Source organism: Pygocentrus nattereri, chromosome 12, assembly GCF_015220715.1.
Source record: "Pygocentrus nattereri isolate fPygNat1 chromosome 12, fPygNat1.pri, whole genome shotgun sequence".
Lineage (NCBI taxonomy): Eukaryota > Metazoa > Chordata > Actinopteri > Characiformes > Serrasalmidae > Pygocentrus > Pygocentrus nattereri.
In genome coordinates this window covers 17,999,732-18,015,885 of record NC_051222.1, presented here as the reverse complement: position 1 = coordinate 18,015,885, position 16,154 = coordinate 17,999,732, and the positions used below count along the sequence as shown (strand labels likewise).

General features: G+C 39.8%; 1 protein-coding gene across 2 annotated transcripts in view; it reads left to right on the top strand.

The window, feature by feature from the left end:
- Positions 1-2,258: 2,258 nt before the first annotated feature.
- The window catches only part of LOC108434741 (rho GTPase-activating protein 6), a 136,797-nt gene continuing 122,901 nt past the window's right edge, over positions 2,259-16,154 (top strand). Inside the window, exon 1 of one of the 2 annotated variants that reach the window (XM_037543117.1) lies at positions 2,259-2,849. In XM_037543117.1, coding sequence (XP_037399014.1) covers positions 2,397-2,849 — 453 coding nt within the window. In that variant the 5' untranslated portion in view covers positions 2,259-2,396. The remainder of the gene's footprint in view (positions 2,850-16,154) is intronic. The other variant, XM_017710093.2, reaches the window with a different exon arrangement.

Sequence of the window (16,154 nt, the reverse complement as noted above, 5' to 3'; positions counted from 1 at the left end):
ATAAGCTGCTTTATCAGAACAACCCTCCCCCCCGTCTCGCACGCCGCATCCGCTCCCCCCCCCCCATGTCATTCTATACCCGCATACACACGCACACATAAGCACAGGGTCAGACAGGGAAAGGCAAAACTGATTCTTCTGAAGTTCTGAAACCTGAAGAGCCTCTCTTAAGAAAACATTCACTAGGAAAAACAACGAGTTCTTCACACCGGAGCTCCACATATGGACCGAGCACTCATACAGCTGGAGATTTTCTCCAAACTGTAGATTAAGAGTGAGAGTTACATTCTCTTGCCTGCTTATTACAAGAGTTGCCATGGCTCAATATAGCATGGATTATGATAATAGGAATTAATGCATGCACACACACACAGACGCATGTACTCCTATCTTTGTGGGGCCTTCCCATAGAGTTCTGCACTCACTCCTAGCAAAAAGGGTTCTACATAGCACCAACAAAGTTATAAAACCTGTAACAATAGCACAACCCTTTTTGGTGCAACTCTTAAAAAAGATGGTTCTTCAAGGGTTCTTTAGTAAAAAAAAAAAGGTCCTACATAGAACTACAAACACTCAAGGGATCCTTTGAATGATTAAAAGGTTCCTTGCACCGTGAAAGGTTCTTTAAATTTACAGAAAATGTACCATAATTGTAACCTAGGATAAGCTATACACCTAAAAAGATGGTTCTTCAAGGGTTCTTTAGTTCCATTTGAAAATGGTTCTGTACAGCACCAACAAGTTCTTCTATTGCTACAAGCCTGACATTGTAACAACGGCACTGTACATAACACATCAATCTCAAGAACCATTTTACCATGCATTATGCACAAAATGGCACTATTTAGAACTATTAGTTCTAAGTAGAACCGTGCACTTGACTAAAAACCTTTGAAGAGATAACTTTATATATTTTAAAGACTGTAGGTTAAGCTACGTTTGCTGTCAATCTGCATTTTGGTGGTCTGTCTTGAATTCCATTCCAGAACCCAAAATGTTCCAAATTTAAACAGTTTCATATCTAAGCACTCCTTAAGAAGTTTAATTACTTACAGTCCCAGGCTTATTAAATACTAAGCCTTATTATTTAGTAAGTACAGGGACTTCATTGCAAACTGGTTCAGCTATTCTTAATTTACAATAATGGAAATAGAATAAAAACTTTAAAGAAAACTTTCAGCCTGCTGGTGGGCCCTGGCTATTTAAGGGGTTAAATAATTTCTGTTTTGATTGATTCAGATTACCCTTCCTGTATGGACAGTTGTTTCAGAAAGTTGCTCTGCTGGGATAACTGAGAAGATTAGGTTCTCCATCTGAAAAAAGCCACTGATCGAGTGCCCAGGACTCGTGTCAAGGTGACAACCCCAAGTTAAGCCTAACCTCTGGAACATAACTCACACGTAAATCTTTAGGCTCTTCTTTTCAAATATCAGCTACATTTTTATTGCTTATACACCCATGGAATCATGCCTGAAGCAGACGTAGATGCAGCTACACTCTTAAAAATGATGGTTCTTCAAATGTTCTTTAGTAAAGGGGATGGTTCTGCACAGAACTGTGAGATCTAGATAGAACTATTTCATGCTTAAATGGTTCTTTGCATGGTGAAATTGTTTATCAGATTGATATGTTGTAAATGGTTCTATATAGAACCTTCTTGAAAATGGTTCTATATAGCACCAAAATGTTATGATGTCAAGCTCCATTTTTTTTGCTATAAGGAACTCGATATTTTTCAGATCCTTTCAGTCTAAAATGAAAAGCTGAAGCTTCCAGGCAAGAAGTTAGAGCAGCAGCAAAGCAGGATTTCTCAGTGAACTTATCTCAGTTAAGTTAAGCCCAAACACGAGGACAGTCCAACAGTAAAGTCCCACAGCTCTTCTCCAACTGGGCAGGCTTAACTTTGGACTTAGGCTATCTAACTAAACTTAGAAACCCTCCTTTGTGAAATAGCCCCAGGTGCGATCACAAAAAAAGAGAAGAAAGAGAAATGCTAACCGTCGCTCTGGGGACATATGGTCCCCATAAAGCGCTAAATACAATACCAGGCACACAGACACGCCGAAGCTCGCTCCAACCGGGCGCGCTAATGTTATGAAGCTTCCATGTTGTGCGTTTGTTTTTGTGTCGTTCCTGCTGTGAAATGAAGGAGGGAGAGATTATGGAGGGAGGGGAGACAGCACAGGGCGAGTGAGGTTCCCAACTATCCACTTTTCTCCCTGCAGCCTCTCCTCCTCCTCCTCCTCCCCACCCATCTCCTCCTCTCCTCTTCCACTTTTCTCCTCAGTCCAGAACCGAGCGGCAGAGCGATGCAGGCTACCGAGCGTCTGTCTTCCCCAATGGAGAGTTTTGCCACATTTTTTCCCTGTTCTTGACGCAGAGCACATCTTTGAGCCATGTCGTCCTCACATGGACTCCTGACCACCGCCTTCTCCTCTTGCTCCTCTCCCGTTTCCAAGGGCATCTCTAAACGACGGCTGCGGGCCACCAGGAGCCTGGACCCGGCTATAATCAGGCACTACGGCACGGACGAGCCTTCAGCGCCCGATCCGGAGGAGTTCCGAGCCTCCAGCCGCGAGGACGTGGCCAAGACGTCCAAAGCAAGAGGCTCCATCCATCCGCCACCTTCACCCTCAAGCCCATCGACCCCTGTGGAGACCTCCACGTGGTCCCACTTCCAGTTTGAGGAGGACGGGAGGGGAGTGAGGAGAAGCGCAGGTTGGGAAGGGCCACTGGTGGCCCGGAGCCCCAGCGTCAGCCCCACGGGCAACTTCTTCTCGCCAAGGAAGTGGCTCCAGAAGAAGGTGCAGCATACCACTTGCCACGCTTACGTCGTGTGGAAATCTGAGGTAAAGCCAAAGGAGAATTCCACCGCATAGTTCAGTCCTGGCAGTGTAAACGGAGTCATTCAGTCATTCAGGTTTAACGTGAAATGTTCATTATAGAGAAACCAACAGTGGTGGTGAACCAGGGGTCACAATGCCTACAACACGAATGTAGCCATTGTTTACTATCCCAAACCACCAGTGAACCTACACGTGTCTTCTGAGTCTTTATACATAGTGTCGTTGATGATAAAATAGTAGGAAATCCAAAAAATAAGGTTTTCTTTAGGGACTATTTTGCCTTACAAACACCCCACATGTGCCCCTCTGCCATGAATGGATTTTAAAAGTCGTATTTTTGGCAAAGTTACAGTAAATATGCCTACAGTACAGGCGTTACACAGCATATTTGTAACTATTTCATGTAATCCTTTTCTCTGATGTTGCTAAATGTTAAATGCTCCAGATGGCTGGTTCCTGTCACCACCATTCTGAGGAATTCTGACTCTGCAGGTTTCTTTAAAATGATGCATTTCACACCAAAACACTCTAAATGACTTCATTTACACCTGGGATTATGTAGAACTTTTGAAAAAATTGGTGGCATTCCCCTTTCATTAAGCGGTTATAACTGAGCTGTTTGGTCTGAAGGTGCTCTCTTGTTTTTTCAGATTTGCTTGTTAAACTTCGTAGGACGTGCTGAAGTTAAATAAGAATAGGTTTGCTCTTCTTGCTGAGTTACATGTTAGTCAGGTTTGCTGGCACAGAAAATCCTGTGTTTGTCTAGAGGTGCTGAAGTGAAGGATGCGTTTGTGCTTTTCTGAATATTTTGCTGAGCTTCTATGTTTCTTGCACAAGAAAGCGCAGCAGAAAACCTGCCACTTATACTGTGTTGAAATCTAAGGTGAAGCCACAGAACAAACATTAGCCACATTAGCTAATGGAGAGTTTGAAAGTGAGCTCAGGTTTGATGGTGCGCTTTTTTCTTCCCAGGGTTGTAAACAAGCTACATTCGCTCAGTTCCGCATACTGAAGATGCTGAGTTTTGGGGTATTTTCCACTATATTCAGTATGCCCAGAGGTACAAGCTTGTATAATCTCCATAAAACCACTGCCAATAGAATTGGACGATTTGGCGCAGCACATAAGCTGTAACCAACATCTAGCATTGACTAGAGGGGTATAAAGCCCCTCTCCTCCCCAGCATTGAGCTGTGGTACTATGTTCTCTGGAGTGGCTTGCACAATTGAGTGGTCCAGTGTGATCCAGAACTCATCATCCGACGTCAGTACTAGACCCCACAAATGCTCTTATGGCTGAATGCCATCAGATCCTCACAGCGATGTTCCAACATCTATGAAAAGCCTTCCCAGAAGAATAGAGGCTGTTACAGGGACACACTCCCTGCTAATACCTTTCATTTCAGAAGAGACACTGGACCGGACAAGAAAGTGTCTACAAACTTCTGGACATTTTCGCTCGGTTATGTTTTAGTCATTAATATTGAGCTGCAAATTCCTTTTTTGGGGTCGATTTGATTCTGTTGTGGTGAAAGCACCTGGACTGCTTTGCTGTTGCTCACGTACATAGGCATATGATTTTATCATTTTATTTTAGAACAAAATGATCCCAAAAAGAGGCGTATTGAGCCCAATCAACTTCAGTTCCTGGGCTGATTGGTGCTGGATGTACGAGGAAGTTTCATTGTAGTTAGGTAGGGAACTCTTTGAGGAGCTTTTCGTCCGTATACATTTTAACTGCTATTCCAAACTGCTTTTATTTTTTATATACTTTGATTTGAGTTATTATTTCCTCGTAGCAACAATTCTTTTACTTAAGGACAGTTTTAGGTTACTTCACACAGCCCTGCTGGTTTTGGCTGCCGTTCATACATTGTGGTCTGTACATGTGGGGAGCTGGGACATTTTGAAATTTTTATTGGCACAAATGCAAGGCGTAGTAAGGGAGGATGCAATGGCCCACAGTGATAGCATGCTGTATCTGTTTGCCATTGATTTGTGTTCTTATTTAATTCAGTTTATTGTGGAAGCTCGTTTTTAATCAAGGTTCTTCTGTGAAATGTTGGAATCATTGCTTAATCTTGGGCTATGAGTCATTACACATTTGTAACAGACATTGATATACAAGGCCAATCTTTCAGACATGGATTATCTTGGACTAAATAGGGGTTTCAACGGAGAATCCCCGTTGATACTGTCAATTAGTCCACAACTATCCTTAATCCCTGTCTGGATAACTGGCCTTTAGGTTACCAGACATGAACTCTCCCTAGTCTTGCACCAAATGACTCTCGTAATGGGGATTCTGCATTAAAACTCCTTTCCAGTCTAGGATTATACTAAATAGGTGTGTGGAAACTTGGCCCACTTGGTCAGAATACAATACCAAATATGCCAAAAATGCATATATTAGTGTATATTTGAGCAGTATTGTTGGCTGGTATGTGGCTTTAACATGTCCATTGTAGGGCCAGACATATGGAGCGTGAATGAATAAAGCTGCCACAGCAGCAGTGCAGATAATGAAATCCTTACAAAAACATACTTCAGGCTTATTTTTAGCCTGAGCTTTAATGACTAAATATTTGGCTGCTGTCCACACACACAGGCTATGGTTGGGACATATCAGGCCGTTTCCTTCTCGTTTAAACGGCAGCAAAACTACATGTGTTGTTTGAGGTTGAAGGAATTGGACCAGCTTCTCCTGGTCATTCTTACAGCCAGGAACTGTGCTCAGTGTATTTCAGGCAGACTCTAAGTTTAGTAACTGACTTCAGGAGGTAGTTTAAATTCAATAATAAAAAAAAAGATGAGGTCAGTGTTGATTGTATTTTTGCACATTTGAAGAATGTTAGCTTGAGATTTTTCACATGAACAACTAGTGGAAGTCAAGTTAGGCAAGAAGGCAAATAGAACATCATGACTGGCTTTGCAATATGCTGAAATATATCGCTAAACCTGATAATCAATGTCACAACACAACACATGCTTTTCTGAGCATGTCGTGCAAATCATCAGTACGTGTGCTCAACTACCCATTTCAATATAAAGAGAGCAAAATTAGGCACGTTTAACTGGATTTAGTGCAGACAGTATGCCAAATATTGAATAAAAATAATTGTATTTACAGTTTTTAGTAGTATATTTAGGTATGTTTATATTAAATGTAGTATATTTAAAAATGTAGCACTACTGGTTCTTTTTGTCTCAGTTCCAACTGATCAAATGTCTGAAAAAAAAAACAAATATAGTGACACATTGTGTATTGTGAAAATTTCTTGAAGTATCACAATCTTGTATTTTTGCCATATCGCCCACCTCTAGTTATGATACTTCATGATATTTTCACAATAAACAGTATGCGTCATGATTATTCATTTTCTTTTTTTTTGCGATCAAATGTTTTTATTTTTAATATAGTTGTAACGTGGCGCGATGTTGAGGCGGACGCATGTGCGGAGACAAGCGAGATTTATTATGGGCAAATCCAAAATCAGGGTCAAGACAGTCCAGGGTCATAGAGCCAATACGTAGAACAGGAGGGACATAGCGCCAAAATGAAACAGGATCAAACAAACAGCTGAGGCCGGAAGAAACACCAAACAAAACAATTCAAGCGGTATTTAACAACACATCCAATACATACATCCAACAAAGACCAGCAAACACACAAGGGAAAACACAGGGCTTAAATACAACAGGGTTAACGATTGTTCACAAGACACAGGTGGAAAACAGGTGGAACAAATCAGGGGCGGAGTCAAGAAAACAAGGGCGCCAGACTGGGAGGAAACCAAACAAAGAAGCACATGGACATGTAAACAGATGCACATGCAAGACCAAAACAAAAAGCACATGGAGGAGTGGGAGGAGCCAGTCGTGACAATAGAGCTTCGGTGTAATACAAAATACAGTAAGCAACAAAAGTCATAGCAACAAAATGAATTACATTCCGAATCGTCAATCAAAAGCAAAGTCTGTACTGTATTTGGTTTATTGAGAAAGTCTGATAACGTGAAAGAAACCTTAGTCCAAAACGTACGCACATTTAAACACTCTTTAAACACTAAGCATATTTTCTGAGGTTTGATAAGTTGGAACGGACAAAAATAACCAAAGTGATGCTGTCAAAAAACTATGAATGCAATGATTTATTTTTACGGAGAATCCCGCACTATCCAGTTAGACGGAAAAAATGAGAAAATAAGTTTTATTTTCTGTGTAGTTACTGAATAATGAGATTTGAATGGGATTTTAAGGGGTTAAACAGGACTAGTTATGTCCTCTTTTTAATTAAATAAACAATTTGTTGGTTGTCTTTAAGTGCTGATGTCCACAATACACACAGAAAAGCATATTGAGATGAAATTTATCATGATAATGACAAATATCACATCGCTTACCCCTAATTGAAAGCAACTTTGTCATCAATTTGTTGCTTCTGAACTTGTTCTTGCATGGTCATACTTTATTCAGGAGACTTCTTCATCTTCATGCCCTCAATAAATGAACCAAGAAGGCTGTAAGACGTGCAAATTGAAAGCATGTAGGTTGATATTAAATACTATGCTGATATCTCATAACATAAGTCCATATATGTTGACTTTACTCTATATCTAAATATGTGGCATAATTTTAAAGTTCATTTAGTTGAGATATTTTTTTCATCACAAAGCACATAATCTGCATAAGAGAATGTCATGACTAAAGTTTGTGTTCATGTCGTATCAGCATTTAACCAGCACGAGCGCTTTATAATCGAAGGGGAAAACAGCAAGCAAAACCAAATTCCTAGAATGTTTCTCAGGCTTGTTTTTGAACCCTAACATTCATGTTATGTTCATGTTCTTTCAGACAAGTCAGTGTCAGTGACTTATGTATCAGTGGGGACAGTGCGAATGTTTGGGCCTGTCTGTGAGGTCACCTTTTGGTCATCTCTACAGAGGAACTGCCCACGCTCCATCCCAGTTGAGCACAGCGCGTGTAAGCAAAGCTTGGATAGATGCTTCCCTTATGGACAATGATGACATCCATGATGTTTACATGACACCTGCTTGGATGGTTGAGCAAATATCAACTTCCCATGCTTTCACCTTATCCTATATGTAGTCGATCAGCCAAGACATGTTCAGGGTCTGAAGTTTGCTGTTTTAGTTTTGCACTAGAGCTACTTTTTCAAGTTCTGCTTACTGTTGAATTAGTTCCTCATGGAACTGTTCAATTAAAACAACTCAATTAAATTAAACAAACTGTTTTGTGCAGTGATGAATAAATGGCTTATACAAGACTAAAATCACACATCTGAGGGCTTTAATAGCTTAATGCATATTTGCCATTCTGTTAGCATGCACAGTAGCCATGTTTACATGCAGCCTAATAATCTGCTAATAATCCGACTAATAGCTCAATGTGTCCATGTATACTGTGGCGGAGGCAGCTGGGATTTAATAAACACCGATTTTTGCACCCCAAACTGGAATGTACCCACGTGTCTTTTCCGTCGGACCATCACATATACACCTCAGTTGGAATAGGCTAGTCTAATTGAGGCCATTTGGAATACAATTTCTATCCGACTGAACAAGCTGGGTAATCCTGTAAATAATCTGTTAAATAGAAGAATAATAGCCGTGTAAACTTCCGTATCGGATTACATTCCCAATCTGAAAGTTTGTGTACATTCGGCGCATGTGCGCCTCATAGCGAAGGTTTATACCATTCAACATGGCGGGAGCAGAAACTGGTCTGCAGAGGAGACGGAATTTAAGCTTTGAGCTTTAAAAGACGGCGGTGGGACGAGGGTCCAGCTTATGTGTCTTAGAACATGATGTCTTCTTTTCACCGTGTCCTTAAGAATTACATGCAAAGTACCTTTTCCTGAGTCTGAGATTTTAAATAATTTAAAGCAATTTAAAAACACCAGCCCTGTTTACTGCTACCCGTCCCGCACTGACTGGACACACATGACACACGCTGCCATGGTAACGTCTACACAAGTGGTTCCCTACGAATGTGTGTAATTGTTAGTCCGGATTACTTGTAGTGAGCATGTAAACAGAGATTTTCCATCAGATTGTTTAGGAGAGTGAGCATATAAACACCTCAGTTTCGATCTATAATCAGAATGTATTCAGTTGGACTGGCAAAAATCTTTGCGTGTAAACAATGATAGCCAATGATAGGCTGGACTGGTAACCCTGAAGACAAAACGTCTTTGGTAAGAATAACAAAAAAAATGTGAAATGCATCCAAACTTCACATTAAACGTGAGAATATACTGTGAATATACATGACATTTTGCAAGGAGAATTATATTAATAAATAAGACAAGTAAGAATTACTTAACAGAAATAAACAAAACCTCTAAGAAGGCTTGGAAACTTTTTGGGCAATCCTTAATTACTCATTTTTATTGACTTTTTTACTTTCTTTTAAATGACTTTTTACAAATAAGTAAAATAAGCCAAAAACCACCACGCTTAAATGATGTTTTGCTGACTTTATAAGTGAAAAGAAGTTAACATTGCCTACAGAAAACACACTTAATTATGACTTTTTTTCTGCTCATTTTATTGTTTTCTTTTATTTGTTTTGTTTAAGAGTTTGGGGAAAGTATGACATATGCCATCAAATATGTTATGTTAGGTCAGACCACATTGTATGTTTTTTTTTTTTTTTTTTTAATGTACTACATTTAGCAAATAAACAGTAACTGTGTTTGGGAAAAAAAACATGTCATTTTGCAAAAAAATCAAGAAGGCATGTCATTTGATCAGGGGCACTCAAACTTTTAGTCATGTCCACGTCTGTGTTTAAACTATTACATTCCATTACCTACATTAGCCTTATGGAGAAGCAGTAGAAGCATTTAGCCTAAGCCCAGATGTGATTTCTTAATAAGAACATCTGGGGAGAAATCATGAGAAATTTTTGGCTAAATGTTTTTGGGGCGTGACTTCAATACTCGTCAAAACTATCTGCCAATCAACAAGCCTGTAAATTAGCATGGCTGAAACCCCACCCCCAAAACTCCAAATAAGCATGTATGGTCTATGTGCTGTGTATGCTGAAAATAGATTGCATGCAATTCAAATAAACATTACCTCTTGCAAGGGAAAAACAGTCCTGTTAGCTAGAAAATGATGCTGTTTTGCTTGCATTTGCTGTAACTCCAGATGTTAAAAGAGCACAGACTAAGGTAATTTTTGGAGGGTGATTAGAGGGGTTGTACCCTTTCTGGCAGTGGATTTGCTGCAATCCAGCATCAAAAGATTTGTCTTAAAACTTTAAACTTTAATTTAAAAAAAACTTAGTCATGCTAAATATGATGTGAGTGTACTGCTGGAAATTTTCATGTAAAGCCTAAAAGAGTAATTTAAAAGTCAGAGGTGTTGGGTCAAATTTGACAGGAGTTAAAAACAGGTTTAAAGAGCAGATCTGGCTCAATGGTTAGATCTCAAAATGCAGAATTAACATTATACTGATGATGATATGACAATAGATCATACAAGCCAGTTCTCTTTGAATACTCAATACACTCGCACATCAGATTCATCCACTTGGGGAAGGGATCCGAATCACAACCCACATTACAAGGTATTTGTCCTCCTGTTGCGTGCAGTTACATATTTCCACCACAGAGGTCTCCAAATCCCCATAAATTACATAGTGTAGCTTCATTACAGTGGTCATCAACCCTCCTCCTGTAGATCTGTCCTCCTGCAGAGTTTAGTTCCAATCTGTTTTCACGTTGTTGTAATTAAACAGCAGTTAATATTTTCGTCTCTGTGGAGTTTCAGTGTGTAAGACAGAAACTTTGGCCAGTTGTGTGCCAGAAAGGTTCACAACAAGAGAGAAGGGTTTCGTCATGCATGAATCTTATCCAGTGTTTGCTCCATTTTCCTCTACATTGGTTTTCTGGCTGGCTTCCTCATATCTCTGCTTCAGGCTCATTGGACTGGTACTGGTAGTGCATTTTCAGTGTTGCCTCACTGGCCTGAACTTATCTTTTATCAAGAATGCGTGAAATAATCGCCTTTCATGAATATTTGTGTGTTTATTGGCGAGAGTAACAAAGGCTCATCGCTTTACTTATTTCAGCATGGCAGGTTTATTAAGTTGTGACACTAATTCACAGGAGTATTATTACTTACATGGCTTTATAAAAGCCATCTGGACTCTCAAGGTTCACAAATTGTAGTTATTGCTAAAGATAAAAGCATGTTGTAATTTGATGTCAGTTATGCCTCACTCGTAGCATATTGAAACAATCAGACAAATTCTGATGAAAGTGCGGGTTCCAAACTTTTGATCCACATCACATTATTGTTTGTAAGATATTTTAATATAATTTTATTTTATGGAAAATTTTTGCTGTGCATGTTGTCTTATTTTGCCGAATCGCATCATTCACATCATCCTTCATTGTTTGAGATTAAAATAGTAAAGCAAAAGGATGGTAATAACTTCACAATGGTAAGACTCCTCCCATTCAGCAGACAGCATTGTGCAAAAGCCAAATACTGCTGTTTATTTGTTTACGTTCCAGTCAAAACGGCCATTAAATACAAGCTATTCATTTTCAGCAGATATTTCTAAGAGAGATTAGAGATAAGATAATCCGCTAGCATAAGAAAGCACAGAAAGCACAAAAAAGCATAAATTGTAGCTCAAAAAAAAAAAAAAAAGATGGGAAGAAACTGGGAATCCAAACAACCAAAACTGGTCAGATACCATCAGATAGACAGGATTTAAAGCTTTCATGTTTGGGAGAAATAGCTCCACTCTTGATTCAGATCTGAAAAAATCCACAGGTGTTTCTGTCCATCCTTCCACTGTGAGAAGACAACTCAACACTATGAGTCTGAAAGGATGTCTAGCTGTTAAGAAGCTGTTATTGAGAAAAGAAAATAGCCAAAAAAGAAGGAAATTAAGCAAAGAAGCTGCTGTTGATCTCAGAACAACGGACTGACCACCCCAGACTTCAAATGCTCAGGACAACTGAATGCATTTGACATTACACGGATTGTGAGAAGCAAAAAATTCAACCAACTGCTGAGAACTTTGGAAAAACCCTGCAGATTTACTTTGGAAAACTGAAAGCAAGTCTGCAGAAAGGAATGGAAGCCGTAATAACACCTGAATATGTGAATATGTGATGTTATATTTAGTTGTTGGGCAGCACGGTGGGGCGGTGGGTAGCGCTGTTGCCTCACAGCAAGGAGGGCCTGGGTTCCATTCCCCGGCCGGGTGACTGGGGTCCTCTCTGTGTGGAGTTTGCATGTTCTCCCCGTGTCTGCGTGGGTTTTCTCCCACAGTTCAAAGACATGCAGTCAGGCCAATTGGACGTGCTAAATTGCCCCTTGGTGTGAGTGTGTGAGTGACTGTCTGTGTCTGTCTGCCCTGCGATGGACTGGCGACCTGTCCAGGGTGTATCCTGCCTTCCGCCCGAAGACTGCTGGGATAGCACCCCCCCGCGACCCTGACGGAGAAGCGGCTTAGAAAATGGATGGATATTTAGTTGTTGAGGCTTCTGTGTAATGTTCTGCTAAATGTATGCTTTCTGCTTTTCCCTGACTCTGAAATATTAATAACTCATATCTGCTGTTTTGACTGGAAATTAAATAAGTGAAGGGTGATCTCTGAGTGTTGTATTTAAAATGTAGTGCCCTCAAACCTGCTGCAAAATCAATATACAGCCTCTATGCTATTCAACTAATTATTCCAGAATGCTCACATAATTTCTATTCTAATGTTAATCTAAGTGCAGACCAACAGCATGGCAACATACTGGTCAAGCACAAGCACAATACATTGAGATATTATCCTTATGATGAAGTACACGGTCACGGTGATTCATTTACATAAAAAATGGTAAGGCTGGCTCATTAAATAGCCACTAAAGTGATCGAGTACGCAGATGTGGCCTTTGTATACAGAGATCAATCATTGTTCAGCTCCTTCTCCTCTTTTTGTTCTCTCTTGCTGACTCATTAATGGGCTAAGCAGATAGAGGATTTACGGACGATGCATAATCGGCCTGTGTCTCACATGCGTTAAAACCTAGACCTCGTGCCCTCTTTCCTCAAACACGTCTGTCTCCATTAGCTTTGCTCTCTCTTGTCCAGCACAGGCGTCTCTTACAAGTTCAAGGTTTTCCAGCAACTCATGCTTTGGGGAAAGAAAAAAAAACAAAAAAAACAAACGTTTGTTGAAAGAAAACTGGGGCAGTTATGACGGATTGTAGTTTCTGTTATCTATCAATGATTAATCAAATTATTAACTGACCAATACAAGATTATGTTTAACATGTGAAAGAAGGATTTGTACAACATACAAACCCAATTCCAAAAAAGTTGAGAAAAGTATAAAAATAGTAAATATTTGAAATTCTTTTATGATGTATATTCAACTGAAAACCATATAAAGACAAGATATGTAATGTTCCAACTAATTAACCTTTCCTGTATTTTTATAATTTTTTGGCTTGTGGTATGAACTACTTAGTTACAGTAACAAAATGCATTTACTCAATTACTCTCCACCACTGGTGTCGGAAATTCCTCGGGAAACCCCTGTAAACACAGTTCAAAAAGTGATTTCAGAGCCACTCGGTTCTTCCTAATGGAAACTGTTTGCTTTCAGTGTTTTGTGCTTACGGTAACTTCAATAGACACTAATTAATGACGTTCTATTAAAAGACTGGTTTACCAAGAGAGACACTGGAGGATTTTCACCTAAAATGAGTTAATAAGGCAAGAGTCTTGTTACAAAAAAGGTAATAGGACATTAGAGTCATAATTCATCTTTTAGTACTTTTACTTTCGATACTTAAGTACATTTGAAGGCAAAAACTTTTGTACTTTTACTCAAGTTGAGGTCTAAAGGGAGGACTTACTTTAACTGGAGTATTATTTTACTTTGGGTATCTCTATTTTAACTCAAGTACCTGATTTGTGTACTTCATCCACCCCGGCCCGAGACCATGCGGATATATTTGTTACAGAAGCACGTTGGTTTTTAATGCAGTGCCGCCTGACGGATTAAAGGTCACAGGCATTCAGTATTGGTTTTCTGACTTTATGCACAGAGATTTCTCTGGGTTCTCTGAATCCTTTAATGATATTATAGGCTGTAGATGGTGAAATCCCTAAATTGTTCTTAGTTATTAAACACTGGGCCTCGTTAAATAAAACTGCTCTTAAAAAGAAATTTATTGTTAAAACCACTTACACAGTTTTGAGAAAAATCCTGACATTCACTAACGTTTTCTTATTTGTTTACCTGTGGAAAGTTCCATAACTGGTTTTTGATCATTTCACAAACTTCCTGGTCTTACATTGCCCCATTTCCAGCTATTTTAAATGTGTTCATTTGGAATTAGCATAAAGCCAATAAACTTCAAGTTAAATATTAAATATCTCTTTTTATGATATTGTGATTTAAATACCTTCAAAAGGCAGTTTGCAAATCTGTTTACAGCTCTTTTTAGTTGCATTTTCCCTACCATCCCATTATTTCAGTAATCTATACTGAGATTTCTTATCCTGTGCAAATTAGTCATAGACTTTACAGACATGCTGCGGTAAACTTAGATCACCCCTACTGCCCATGTAAATCCGTCCCAATAGTACAGAAGAGCCAGCAGCGTTTTAGTGTCTTGGACATTAAGAGATTTCTCCTGCTGTTAAGAGCTTAATAATGAAAGAGCAAGAGAGAACGAGAGAGAGAGAGATAGATAGAGAGAGAGAGAGAGAGAGAGAGAGAGAGAGAGAGAGAGAGAGAGAGAGAGAGAGAGAGAGAGGATGAGAGAGAGAGAGAGAGAGAGAGAGAGAGAGAGAGGATGAGAGAGAGAGAGAGAGAGAGAGAGAGAGAGAGGATGAGAGAGAGAGAGAGAGAGAGAGAGAGAGAGAGAGGATGAGAGAGAGGATGAGAGAGAGAGAGAGAGAGAGAGAGAGAGGATGAGAGAGAGGATGAGAGAGAGAGAGAGAGAGAGAGAGGATGAGAGAGAGAGAGAGAGAGAGAGAGAGAGGATGAGAGAGAGGATGAGAGAGAGAGAGAGGATGAGAGAGAGGAACATGACTGTGGTAATTTATGTTATAAAGCCGACTCCCACATACACACTGCAGGTCAGTTTATACTGAAAGACATTAGGAATCGGGGTGGTGCTCATTGTTAACCTCCTGGCTCTTTCCAGTAAATGTTTGCCATATGACTTTATTCAAGTTTTGCTTTACGCACATCAGAGGAGATCGCTCAGAGGTCATTACCGATTTGTTTGACTTTGCCAGTCACTAATGACAATACGGATCAGAGAAAGGGTAGAGAAAGGAGAGGGGCTGAGGGTCAGTCAGATTTAGTGTACATTTCTCATATTTCAGAATTAATCTACTATGGAAGGAGCCAGAAAGACATCGAAGGCTAAGTTCTCCTATTATTACATATTACTTCAGTTATACTGTCCATTGCTAAGTTACTGGAATATACAGCTCTAAAACAATAGTACACTGACTGGCTACTTTATTAGAAATAGTTGACCATCTAGTGCCATGTACCCTTTTATATGTATGTTTTATGATCACAGAAGCGATGTGATTTATGCATACACTGATCAGGCATAACATTCTGACCACCTCCTTGTTTCTACACTCATTGTCCATTTTATCGGCTCCACTTACTGTATAGCTGCTCTTTGTAGTTCTACAGTTACAGACTGTAGTCCATCTGTTTCTCTGATACTTTGTTAGCCCCTTTTTACCCTGTTCTTCAGTGGTCAGGACCCCATGGACCCTCACAGAGCAGGTACTATTTGGGTGGTGGATCATTCTCAGCACTGCAGTAACATTGATGTGGTGGTGGTGTGTTCATGTGTGTTGTGCTGGTCTGAGTTGATCAGACCCAGCAGTGCTGCTGGAGTTTTTAAACACTGTCCACTCACTGTCCACTCTGTTAGACCGTCTTACTTTGTCAGTCCACCTTGTAGATGTAAAGTCAGAGACGACAGCTCATCTGCTGCTGCACAGTTTGTGCTGGTCATCTTCTAGTCCTTCATCAGTGGTCACAGGACGCTGCCCACAGGACGCTGTTCGCTGGATATTTTTGGTTGGTAGACTATTCTCAGTCCAGCAGTGACACTGAGGTGTTTAAAAACTCCAGCAGCACTGCTGTGTCTGATCCACTCGTACCAGCGCAACACACACTAACACACCACCACATATATGGGAGAATATTTCTTTGAATATACAGTACTGTACACAATATTAATTAATAATGATTATATATATATATTAGCGTGTTTGTTTAACCATTT